General features: G+C 38.3%; 1 protein-coding gene across 1 annotated transcript in view; it reads right to left on the bottom strand.

The window, feature by feature from the left end:
* LOC140235814 (tRNA (32-2'-O)-methyltransferase regulator THADA-like) overlaps positions 1 to 12,658 on the bottom strand; it is a 76,672-nt gene extending 64,014 nt beyond the window's left edge. Inside the window, exons 1-13 of the mRNA XM_072315817.1 lie at positions 12,637 to 12,658; positions 12,112 to 12,296; positions 11,601 to 11,692; positions 9,706 to 9,949; positions 9,123 to 9,352; positions 8,553 to 8,622; positions 7,357 to 7,550; positions 5,969 to 6,130; positions 4,114 to 4,467; positions 3,135 to 3,290; positions 2,029 to 2,139; positions 1,473 to 1,599; positions 6 to 145 (exon numbers count right to left, since the gene is read on the bottom strand). Of these exons, the coding sequence (XP_072171918.1) occupies positions 6 to 145; positions 1,473 to 1,599; positions 2,029 to 2,139; positions 3,135 to 3,290; positions 4,114 to 4,467; positions 5,969 to 6,130; positions 7,357 to 7,550; positions 8,553 to 8,622; positions 9,123 to 9,352; positions 9,706 to 9,949; positions 11,601 to 11,692; positions 12,112 to 12,262 (2,031 nt within the window). The 5' untranslated portion in view covers positions 12,263 to 12,296; positions 12,637 to 12,658. The remainder of the gene's footprint in view (positions 1 to 5; positions 146 to 1,472; positions 1,600 to 2,028; positions 2,140 to 3,134; positions 3,291 to 4,113; positions 4,468 to 5,968; positions 6,131 to 7,356; positions 7,551 to 8,552; positions 8,623 to 9,122; positions 9,353 to 9,705; positions 9,950 to 11,600; positions 11,693 to 12,111; positions 12,297 to 12,636) is intronic.
* Between the last annotated feature and the right edge of the window lie 889 nt (positions 12,659 to 13,547).

Consider the following 13,547-nt stretch of genomic DNA (forward strand, 5'->3'; position numbering starts at 1 on the left):
TTTACCTTCAATCCTAGGACATCTTGTGGTAGACCACACAGCATCTTGAAGGCCATGTCTCTGTTGCTCTCATAGTTGTCTCTCAGCATTGCAAACATCAGAGCTACTCGTTCCTTGCTCCATATGGAGGAGATCTTGAAGAGACCTGTGGATATAATCATAGAGATATATAACTAAAGCAGCCAGAGTATCAGCTTGCTGCTTTCTCCTAAACAACAACATACACACGTATGTTTGTTTGTAGATATATATCTACTAAAATTTTATGAGATTTACAGCATTAATACTACGAGAAATTGTCTAGAAGATATCACAAACCATGAAGAATACTTGGTAATCATCAACTATTTGAATGCACTGCTTTTTCGTAGGAGACTTTACGATAAAAATTTTAGTGATTAGAACAATTATGACAGGTGATCATCTACAAAATTCTGTAATAAACCATTTTGGTGCTAGTAACCAGAGAATTTGGAATTTGAATCAAGCCTGAAAGCTGCAATTTCATAGCTATCACGGTGTCTTTTTGTTGTCGTTTTTCTTCCTTTTTTTTTTTTTAAAGAGATCATATGATTGAAAGACGTCTTCCCAAAGCAGACATATGAACTACTGTATACGCCATATATTTCGGGAGTCTAAATTTTCGCGAATCGGGACTTCCTGACAATTTCGCGAGCGGTTAAATTCACGATCGTGGAGTCCTGTACTGAACGGAGAAAATGTATACGCATACGTCACATTCATATTGGCATTAGAGTCAATATTTTGGCATGCCTTTAATTTCGCGAATAGCAGCCGACTCGCGAAATTTGCGAAAATAAAAACCTCGTGAAATATTCGGTGTATACAGTATGTCATGATATATGAAACACAGGTCACACTATATTAAAAATGGAAAAAAAAAAGACGCTGTCGTGATAATCCAAACAAATCATGAAAGGTCATTGTAATTGACGTATTTCACTCGAACCAAAATCAGGCTTATTTGCTGCCTTAGGTGGCAGTCCTTCTTTGAAAGCCTTCAAAGTTTCTATCAAAAGTTGTGAGAAGCCAACATTGTTAGGATGACGCAGGCAAACCTTCACCTCATATTGCCAATGTCAACTAAACTGAGGTAAACCTGAATACTGTTTGAATATCCTATCACACTTGCCTCATGGTGGACATCTCCTAACTACCTTGAGATACAAGTGTCTACATGATGAGGTGACTACCTCATATACACCATGAGGTGGACTCTGTGATGCCTACCAAATGAGCTATTTATTTCATCTACAGTGAGTTTATTTCTGTTTGAGACCCCTGAGGAGGTTCTACCAATCAGGGCTAATAATCGCAAGACACTGAGTTTGCAAATGGCAATTACTTTGTAGCACAAAAAGCTTTCAGGTCAGTTCATGATCTACATTTTTATGTCATCCATGCCCTCTACATTTACTCAAGAGATAACATCAAGGTTATCAGCCACTCACCTTCAGCTGAATTAGAGAATGTGTTTGTTACTGCTGCGAGAAAGTGTAAAGAAGTCGCCCGCCTGGCATACCCAAATCCAGGAGCAAGTCCATGGAAGGCAATGCTGCACAGCCACTGAAGAAAATTCTGTGGAGGAAGAAACAGAAGAATTCTGGTTTACTGTATGCCCATATTTCTAGTTACTGACATTGAAAGCACCATGATTTTTTTATGGAATTTCATCGTACTTGCTTTTGGGAGCCACTTAACATGTAAGATTTTGTAACCTGAATTAAATTGTAGCTTCTGCCCATGGCATTAATATTCATTACTGAAAAAAAAAGCCCAGCATACTTTGATATTCACATTATTATGTATGCATCACATGAAATCATGTAAGCTTATACTTTCTTTCTTTTTTTTTAAAGATCACATCATTTTCTATAGTGACATACATTTTGCTGTCAAAACAATTGCACTGCTAAACTAGAAAAAAAAAATGAACAATAACTCATTTGTCAAAGAATGGTTCTGCCCCAAGCATTTTTGACACACTTCACACATTCTATACTTTACCTGATATTGCACCTGCATGTCTGTTGAGGTGGTCTTGTCAGACGAGCTTGATTTTGCCTCACTGCTGTTCTTCAAAAGTATTCTACCACTCTCCCTGAGTCGCAAAAGAAGCTGACAATAAGGAAAAAACAAGTTTTGACATTTCCGTAAGAGAAAACCAATACAAATGTGCTAAAGAGTGGATACCAACAAGTCTATTTACTTGAGTTTCACAACTTTACTATGCAACCTTCAAGTCATAAACATTTACAAAATCATGACTGAGGTGGAGCTCCCTTCTCATCTCAAAATTATGCTTTTGCAAAATTTGACAAAGACAAATAAAGAAAAAAAAAATGGTAATTATCATTTCCCCCTAGGAGTCTGGATATGTCATTTTGTACAATAGCATGACATGACAGATTAAATCTGCTGCACATCAGTAAGATGTAAGGACTCTTTATACAGTGTGATATATTAATTACACTTCAAATCAAATTGAAGTTTAGCCGGCCTTGCTAATAAGAAAACCCATAGGGTCCCATGTGAACATAACTCAATTAGCTACCTTGAAGTTATAAGCAAAGCTCCTACAAAAATCACACACACACACACAAAAAAAAATATATATACATATATATTAGGTTTATAGGTCATGAATCTTTCACGATAACTACATTCCTCACAAAGCATCGCAGTGAGCAGCCTAAGTGAATGTAGGTATCAACAAGCTTGTGGTAAAGATCAACCCCTCTGAGCAAGGAATTACTTCTGGTATAAGAACACCTCAAATTATTTGCGCACCATTACCAAGGAGGTTTTACGCAAACACTAAGTATTCATTAAACGGGGTCAAAGCATGCAATGCACTATACTCTCAGATTTTACCACTGAGTGCAGCTTGTTGTTAGCTAATTATGAGTCCTATCTGATCATCCATGATACAAAGCACTATGTAAATGTAACCCATGGCTAGTAGCAATTCTACCTATCACAGATGGTATGTTGCCGATTTGAATATGGCCATACTTCATTCTACAGAGAAATACAAAGTGAAACAAACTTTCCATACGACATGCATGGGAAGCTTGGGCGACTTTAATTCAAATTCAACAAGTTTTATTTACCTTCTTGATGTGAGTGACAAGCTGCTGTCTGAAGGATGGAGAAGGGTTGCTGAGATTGAAGGGAATGCTGATGGTGAGGAGATCAAGCTCCGCTGGTATCACGCCCTCTGTAGTTTTGCTGGAGTCACACAGCAGACCAATGGCATCCAATCGGATCTACACACAACATGAGTGTGGAATGGAGCATTCATTTATTTTGACTTCATGAGGAAATTGGTGTTTGTTTATTGTTGTTGTTGTTGTTGTTGTTTTTTTTATTTTCATGTGGATATTATGTGGCAGGGAACAACATTGCTATAAAAAAAATGAAACACAATGGAAATTACACAACTAACAAACTAAGAAATATAGCACTGCAGCTAACTGAGATGTACCTGACAGACTTCATGGAGTCCAGTCATGATTGAGGGAAATCATGGTGACAATCTTACAGTATAACCATATGTAGACTGTCTCAGCAATGCTACTACTGTTTGTGGTATGAATTTAATGATCCCATCTAACTTTATCAAGAATCATAAAATTTGACATCATTTGCACATTTCACTGACCTTTGACCCCAAAGGGTAGAATTCATGAAACATGATTGGCCTGCATGTCCAAAACTGACTCCGAGAAAAAAAAAAAATCCCACATGAATGCCTTGCTTATGTGTCAGACAGCAAGTGGTTTATTCACAAATCAGGTCGGTTCTGATAAAGCACTTGTACACAAGATCTATTTGTCAAATGACCTTGAAAAGAAAATGACCTTGGGAACCATGAGGATTTAGATGTTGGTAGCGATGTTTGGTACTGTACTGTGGTGATAAATCATGATCAGTGATTATCATGATGCTTTGGGAATAGAAGTAACAGAAGGACGAATAAAGTGGTCACATATCCACTGAGGTGGTAGTGTGATATTGAGTTAAATCTTGCGACATACAGTTAAACAAGTTAGCGTATGATTATTGACTTGTAAAAACACAATACCATACCTGGTTAACCGAGTGGCAGAGAGCTCGCTGGAGCAGTGACACTGGCACCAGACCCTTCCACAGCATCTCTCCTCCCGACACCCCTCCCTCCCCAAGCCTGCAGTCACTGGTGGCGATCCTCCCTTCGCAGCTACTAGGGAGAAGCCCCAACACCCTGGACGTCTTCAGGCAGGAGAGGAGCGCCCCAAGCTTCCCTGCATCCGGGACCTTGGAGTTCGTTCTACGTTCCTCCCCTGGAGCAGTCCAACTTTCCACAGTTACGTTGTTCATGCTTGGAAACGTATGACCGCTTAAGTGCTTGATAATGAATACCAGGCTCTCAGGGCTACTTTTCAATAGTTTGGGAATGAGATACTACAGGAGCAAAAAAAAAAAAAAATAAAAAATAGGGGGGGAGGAGGAAGGGGAAAGAGAGAGTGAGAAAGATAAGATGATATTTTCCTTGACAAATTAAAAAGTGCATCATTCTCTCTTTCATTCAAACAAGTGGCCACAAACTCTTAATAACATGAATTACTACATATTAAGCAACATCCATCAATGACAACAGAATGAAATCAAATACACATCAAATTACAAGTGCTTACATAGAGTGAGAAATCATTAACCCTAAAAGGGCCGGGGGGGGGGGGCGGAATCCGCCCCCCCTCGACGTTTTGCGCTATAATTCTGTAACGCGAGAAGGCCTCATCGCGAGGCTTCTTGACTTTCTTCGTTCAAGTCTCGCGCAACTTTTGAGACCAAATTTGCAACGTCCGCGCATACTTTTGCGAAGCCACGCCCATTTTTGTAACGGAATGTCGCTCCAAAATGGGCACAATTTTGTGATTTTGTGTACATTTCCTATGGAAAACAGTGCTCTGTCATGAAAGGCATAAAAACCTGATTATTTTTACAATTAATCACTTTCATTGATTAATTTTGTGCTAATTATGGTAGAAAAGTGGTCAGTGACAATTTCCAATGAAAAAACAAAGAAAAAACAAAAGTTAAAAAACAAGGAAATACATAAGAAATTCTGAAAACAATAAAATACATAAGAATTTAAATGAGTTTTGGAAGTTTTTGTGATGTACAATTGTTGAATATGCTAAAACAGATTTACAGATCAAAAATTAGACTCTCAATGCTTTTAATTAAGCTAAAATATCACCTTGAGCTTAATTTGCATAATTAATTAATTAAAATTAGAAATTGATTGTTTCAAAAAATCTTATAACACAATCTTGTAGATTATGACGCGGGTCTCACGCATGCAAAATTTCATCGCGATCGCACCATCGATGGCCGAGATCTCAGGGGGGGGGGGGGGGGGGGGGGGGCGGAATCCGCGCCCCCCCCCCGGGTTGAGCATAGCCAAAAAAGCCCGGCCCCTTTAGGGTTAAGTTAGTAAAGACCATATAACTATGATTTTGACATGCTGGGATATGAATCATATATCTGAAGCATATACAGCCTGAGGTTTGCCTAAGCAAGTAGTTAGAAAAAATGCTACCTGGGCTCTTTCCTATACACAAAATATTCCTTCTTGAACAGCACTTTTATCTTTTCTCTGTAATGATATCAGGGCATCACAGGATGTCTATCCACTTTTGATGGCGTTTCAAATTTCACTGGGAAATATTTAAACCAACTGTCAAGTCAAGTCCTGTTTCCTCTTTTAGAAACTGCATTACTATTATTATTTTTCTTTGTATTTTTGCATTTTGTGTGTGCGTGTGTGTGTGTGTGTGTGTAAACTTATATCTACAAGCATACTCGTCATATTCAATACATTGTGCAGCCACACATCGTCAAAAGGCAAATGTAAATCCTGCGTTATTTCAGATGGCTTGCAGGATACTAGCACACTTACATCAATGATAAAACCCTTCTGTTTGTCTGGTTTGGTTTGGTCACTCAACTCCTGCAGGATAGGAACCACCCATGTTGTCTGCCATTCCAGAAGAGAGTCACCATCACCCCTTTGCAGTGTCCTCTTGTGTTGGGTAAAGAGTTTCTCAATGACTTCACAAGCCTTAAAGCAAGCAGATGAAAGTGAGAAAGAATACAGCATTACACTTATGTTACAGAATATGCAAAATTAAGACAAGTTAAGACTTCAGTTTCCCTGTCTTGATACAAGGTACGAGGTCATAAACCTGCTTTAAAAAAAATCAGGATTTGAGTTCAGAATTGTTGACACAAATCTAAAACATGGGACAGGCCAAGTTAGAAATTAGAGAACAACGTTCTTTACTTTACATTTGCTTTCTACATACTTGGTAGGTCCTGTTGGTAGTTCTGTTTTGTGTTTTTTTTTCTTTAATAGATAAAGGACACAGACCTCATTACAATAAAAACCTTCAAACAGAACTCAATCAATAGAAGCAGTTTGTGTCATGAATGAGAAGGAGATCCAACATGGCAATATTAATTTGACATGTTACTCTTTTTTTCCCTCCCCCTCCAGACATGAGTCTCCTGTTTAAGGTGTATTTGCTCCAGCGTAAATTTAGCTTTCTCCTACCCAACTTTTTTTTTTGTCATACGTGTTTAAAAAAAAGGCTGGAGATGGCAACAGAGAATAACTTTAACCCTAGATTTGGACATCAGAGGCAAGGAACACCATGCTTCACTCTAGTAATGTGGACATAGCGTACATGATATTGAGTAAAGTTTTGTGTGATCAGAGTCTCCAGTTTGCTTGGGGTCCAGGCAGGCAGGCAAATCTCCAATTTAGCCCATTGAGGACGAGTCCCGAGTATACTCGGGCAGGTGTCTATGGGAAACGGGTTAAGAAAAGCTAGGGGCTGGAGTCTCTGTTGTGTTCAAAATATGATTGATGTTCAAATTCATGACAATTCATTGTTAAATTGCCCTACATCAACGTAAATAAGCACTATCAGTTCCAATGAAAACATCTTGACAGAAGAATTTCATGAATTTGAATGATTACGCAGTACCCGCTATATGCTATAGGGATCAGAATCAACACTTGCTGTCGGGCGGAAGCACGGTGGTCTAGTGGAGATGACGCCTGTCCGGAGATCAGGTGAGATCAGGAGGTCGTAAGTTCGAATCCTGCTCGAGTACATACGCCCATGATTTTTTTTTTTTTTTGATCATGGCTACTACTAAAAACACTGATCAATTCAGTGCTTATTTACGTCCATGATTGATGTTGCAGTGACACTTTGATTTTAGTAAATTGCACACCAGAAAATTATTTATCATGCTGATACTAAGCTAGATTTGACTCACATGTGTGGCCATGGTGTGTTCTCCCATTACATCCAGGAGCTGGGCCAGTAATCCTGGGTACAGGGCTGCCACATGTTGGGCTCCCACGGCCTCCGCCAGACACCCAAGAGGGGCGTACTTGCCCCTTGTGTGCCGGTCAGTGGTCACAAGCCGTGCAAGGGTGGTCAAGAGGAAGGGGTCCATATGGGGTGCTGCTGTTTACGCAGGGGATAAAGAACATAATGTCACAAGCAACAAGCTTCAGTATCTTGTTAAAAGAAAAAACACAAAAAACAAAGAATTAATTGCAACATGAGCTTCAAGAGTTTGCTGACATTTCCTAACTTTAATAACCCATTGAGGACAAGCTGATTCGCTGTAACACACATTTCTCATAGACACCATCCCCAAGTATACCCGGGACTGGTCTTCAACTGATTAATAGCCGACAGAGAAGAATACATTACTTTTTTTATTGGCATATTGCACGACTCTTGTCAATGCCTAATGAGGCAACCTTATTCTGCCCCTTCAGTTTTGTATTGTTGAATATTGAGTCTTTCTACAAGTATCTGACAAGATTTTCTGTGAAAGTAACACAACTCTAACAGCTGCAACCAATATGTTAAAATACATTTCAATCCCAAAATAATGGCAAACCAGTTTTTGGAATACATTTCTACACATCATTATGATTCACAGATGGAGCAGAATACAAGGCAATGATTACATTATAATTCCAGATACATAGTTTGGCTATAAGATGATGTAGAAGTACATTTGGCAATCAAAGGAATGTATTGTCTCAATGCATACAATGAATGGAGCAGAATTGAGTTCTCTGTAACACAGAAAAATTTTACTAGAAAAGTATATGAAATCATGATCTATCAAGATATTAAATCCCAAAGCATTTTATCACCACTTTTCATTGTGTTCATTTTTTTTTTCATGATTCCATATTGAATCTCATTCAGCTCAGCTCAGGCAAACAATGCCACCATTTATTAGGACATATAGAAACTGCAATTGATTGTAATATCTGTCAGTATTTGCATTGACACTGATCAGATTACCAAGTGGAACAAATTGTTAGGATACTGAGGAGATGAAATCAAAGCTGTAATTAAATACAATGCAAAGATTGCACCTAGCCATGTGTGAGCACAGCTGGGTAGATTTAATCATGTAATCCTGTCTGCTCATTTCAGACTTACCTCCGTGTAAAGTTGATATGTGCAGTTTCACCAAACCTTCAAAGATGGACTTGGTCTGGTGTCTCAGGCCCTGAGATTGCAGAAAGATGAGCAGAATAAATAATCTATACTCAGGTAAAGAAACTAATGACACTTGCTGAATAGATACACAAGAAAACTGGTAAACATTGCAATACAAAACTCATTGACCTTAGTATGCACATGTATGAAAAAAAACAAAAAAAAAAAACAAACAGCTTTACATCTTTGAGTAACCAGTGGTTTCCTACAATTAATGAGAGTAAGCATCTACAGCAGAGTGACAAGCTGTGTTTTGATGTGTCTACAGTATCAAATAGGGATTAATCCAGTCCAAAATGTATGCCCACTAATTCCTTAAAATGCCAATCAATATGTAATAATTCTTAACTTACCAACAGTTGGAAGAATGTAATAACAGCTATATTTTTTCTGGAAACAAGAGGGTCCTTGTTTTCTTCAAGCAATGAATTTTCTTTTAAAACTTTTAATATCAAACATTTATCTTCTGTATGCTCTTCACAGATGCAGGTGCATAATTCTGGAACTTACATCAACAGGATGGTCCCAGTTGGTCGTAACATAATCCAGTAGCTTTTGGGATATTGGAGAGTGGCCAGAGAGGGCTCCCTTCAGATGGGAGGACATATCATTGGCTGTCAGTGCCTCTACTGCCACCGTCACCCACTGAGACAGAGTCCTTGCAGCTGGAAGGGAACCACTGTTAGACAGAAAAGATTGATTTGAGTTGGTTGAAGAGATTTGTGCTGCAATACATGACGCTGAAGGACTACTTCTAACTGAGGCCTCACAATATGAGTTTTATGAATCTACTACATGAACCATTAGCAAAAGACAAGGGAGTGTCAGACTTTGACCTTTAACTATTGACCCCTGAACTTCATTGGAGTTTGTTCTACAACTGATACGTAAATGTTGCAACAACAAAAAAAGACTCATTGTCATACTTAATAGTACTCACGTAACCGAAGGGTAATGTTTTGGCTTGTTGCTTAATTTGCACATTTCTTGAATCACAAAATTAATGGATATAAACCAGCTGAAATGTTTGGCATTTACAGTAGATCTCACTGAGTAATCTCAGCCAGTTATATTGATGACACTCACCCATAACTAAGACTATAAATCTCTGGGAAGAGGACATCAAGCAACAAAGTTCTCCCCTCTGTCCCAAGCTCTTGAAGGAGATCCCCAGGATCTAGCATGACCAGGAAGCCATGGCAGACGTAGAGACGGGAGAGGGTAGCAGAACTGGCATACACGTCTAGGGCTGACAGGAGCCCCTGGAGTCTTACGAAACGATCGGACGTATGGGTGGGACTGTGTTCTATGTGGTGTGGGTACAGGCTGGATGAAATCTAGCATGATTGAAAAACATGTAATTGAGAGGGGTGAAGAAAGCAATGAATTGTAAATAAGTTCACTTTGGCAAATAAGAGTAGGAAGGTTTGCCCACTACAATAATAGTCCAAGTAAAATAAGTAAAATCAGTCAGAGTAAAAAGTCAGTTTTCCTCTTAGTCATTGCATCATTCCATCTAGTCTAAATGCTTATCCACTTAACCTGCCTCCATTAAATCAGTAAATTTGTTTAGAATTCATTATGCATTCATTTTATTACATTGAGAAAGCCAAAGGCAAATCTAACCCAAGATTTTGAAATAGAATGAGTGGGGTGCATTGAGTTTCATCTAATTCACTATTAAATCAGGTTTTATTGGGACTAATTGAATGATGGTGCTATGGGAGTATTGACTCACGGAAATTTCATGCTGCAAGTAAGGCCATCGGCTCCCATTCACGAAAATTTCATGCCATCAAAATGTCATGTTTTACAGTATTGATGCTATAAACCAACTTACTAACATGTTCAGGTTATGCATCAGTTAAACAATATACTTGAAAATATTTGTGAATTAACCTACTTGCATCACCTGTGTTATCTAACAAACATACAGGATAGCTTTGAGAGAAGCTGTAAAAAGTAAAGACATGGTGACACAAAAACAACATTCAAACTCTAAGGCTGCGTTCACATAGAAGTATTCGCTATTCGCTATTCGCTATTCGCTATTCGCTATTCGCTATTCGGGCCCCGAATACACCATCACCCGCACCGTCAACTCACCATCCCATGCAGTGAGGATTTCTTCCTCCTACATCCTAGCAAATCTTACTAACAATTTCTAAACTGCATCAGAATGTCAGTCTACATGCTTATTTTTGCTAAAGGGCAAATCCAGACCAAAATTGTCATTATTTCATACACGAGAGACGGTATACGCTGCAAGAAAATCGAACAAGTTCGATTCCCACTTTGCTATACTTTTCGCAGCTATTCGGTACTTTCGAATAGTGCCCTCCTATGTGAACCGGTGTGAGGAAATCCTATCGTTCGATTCAAAGCTATTCGCGTGCCCTCGAAAAACGAGCCCGAATACCCGAATAGTATACTTCTATGTGAACGCAGCCTGATGCTATCAGAGTCATATAGTTGCCTCAGAACACCTGAGAAAGGCATTCTTTTGTGCAATAGAGAATCTTTCCACAGCTGGATACTCTAGCATACGGTAGGTGGCTCTCTATGTATGTGTAAATGGTTGATCGTCCTTAAATACAGCACTGTAATGACCTAAATGTGTGGGCCATTGCAGGAAATAGTGGCATACGAGCATAGCAAAGCACTTGGTGAAAGTTTGTCCTGGTCGTTATTTTTTTCTCTGTCTACAGACACAATCATTTACAATGACTATCATCCAGATTACTCTTAATCTAGATGGGTGACATCAAGTCTCTCACATCATTTGCATGCATGAATCAATTCCTTTGAACGGTATCCACTGAAAAAAAAAATGATTTAGTCTCTTGACACTACACATCCTGATGGCCAGATTCCTGGTGGGATGCACTTGGATTGATATATAACCCAATGCCCACAGAAAGAACTAGGTGTGTTTCACACAGTCTACTGGACGTTTCAGAGTCTTTCAGGGGGAACAAGTCAACTCACCAACTCTACTCTCTCCAGTGGACGGCTCAACACCTTGACTATGAGAGCAAAGAGCATTCCAGCAGCGGCTTGGCAGTCAGCCAGAAATGTGTCTGCAGATCAGCATACCAGGAAGGAAAACAAACTCCAATTTGTAAAACACATCACTCAAACAGGTCTACAAAATAGGTTTTTTTGACACTTTGGTCTTATAATATGGTTTCAAACAATTAAATATGAGTTTATTACTGAGAAAGATGACTTCACAGCCTTATCCTTGCCTTTGAACAATCTAGAGTTGGATCTTCCAACTACATATAAACCATCAAACACCAGCAAAAAATCTTAAATCAAGAAGTTGCACACATACAAAATTGGTATATTCAAACTGCTATTATTAATCAATCCATCCAATAGTTTTGATATTCTGCAAAATGCAGTCATCATCATTATCATCAACAAAGATACTGGCTAATGCACAAAATGTATTTGTGACTGTAAGTTTCAACACAAAAGAAATGCTTTAACTTACCAGTCTTCAAGATAGCAGTCAGCAACCTGAGGATTTGTTCCAGGGGTGCAGTGACTGAGTCTGACTGCAAGCCCACTCTTTCCTGCAGGACCCCATAAGATTTCTGGATGACAGTCATACTAGTTTTCACCAAGGACAAACACTGGTTCATGGCTTGTGTCTGGCCTACTGCACTGCCTTGAGATCTATTTCCAGCAAAATTCCACACAAACCATGAACAAAAAATAGCTCAGCATTTGTGACAATAAGATGGTAACAATCAAAATAATCACAATCAAACAACTTTTCCCACAAGATAAAATAATATTTGCAGTCATAACAGAAACTACAACATTTTAGATCGCATAAGAAATTATAAAGACACAATAATTAAATTAAAAAAAGATGATAAGTCCACTTGTTCTGTTTTTCTGTATTTGTCTGTCACATTTTGAATAAAGAAATATAATGCTTATATTTCTTTAAGATGCGACAGAAAAATACAGGAAAACAGAACAATGAATCATTGAAACAATCACTTCTTACCTGGTATGCTGCAAGAGGGTGTTCAAGGACTCCTCTGTGAATGACAGAACTGAAAGAAAAGAGTTTTTGACAAATGATATATCTAACTTTGATATAACAATCCTCTTGCATCCCTCAATGATAAATCATTGCCTTAACCATAATCTACAATTTCACAGGCCATAACACTATTTTCCATTGCTGGTTAAAAGGTACCTTGGATAATGCCATTTACCTGTATTACTGGACAGAGAAATGGTGCTTAACCCTAAAAAGACTGGAGGGGGGGCCTAAAAGGCCCCCCCTCGACATTTTGCGCGATTACTCTGCAACGCGCAATGCTCTCGCCGTGATGCTCCATGACTTTTTTCTTTCGAGTTTCCCGCACATTTTGACGCCAAATTTGTGACGCCCAGGGGTACGGTTCTGAAGTTACATAACTTTTTGTACATGCACGTGAGACCGAAAATGGCTCAAAAATGTGATTTTGTGTACAAAGTCAATGCAAATTGAGTTTTTCCACATGGTTCATATAAATATGCTTATTTTTACTCTCAATGGCTAAAATTAATTTGTTTTAGTAGTATTATGCTTCAAAAAGTGTCTGCCACAAATTTTGTTTAAAAAAACAGCAAAAACAAAAGGTCGAAAAAACAAAGAAATACATAAGAAATTCATAAAACAATAAAATAAATAAGAAATTAATTTTGATACCGATTTTTTTTTCAAGTACATTTGCGAAGAATGCCACAAAGAATAATTAGACCAAAAATGAGCACTTTTGGAGCTTTATTTACTGATTTAGATCAAAGAGTCTGATTTCTCGCATAAATTAGCATAATTAATCAAAATAAAATAAAATAAGACTATTTTGGAAAATTTAAATATACAATCTTGTAGATTACATCGCACATTACCATTGTGCAAATTTC

This window comes from Diadema setosum, chromosome 1 (genome assembly GCF_964275005.1).
Source record: "Diadema setosum chromosome 1, eeDiaSeto1, whole genome shotgun sequence".
NCBI lineage: Eukaryota > Metazoa > Echinodermata > Echinoidea > Diadematoida > Diadematidae > Diadema > Diadema setosum.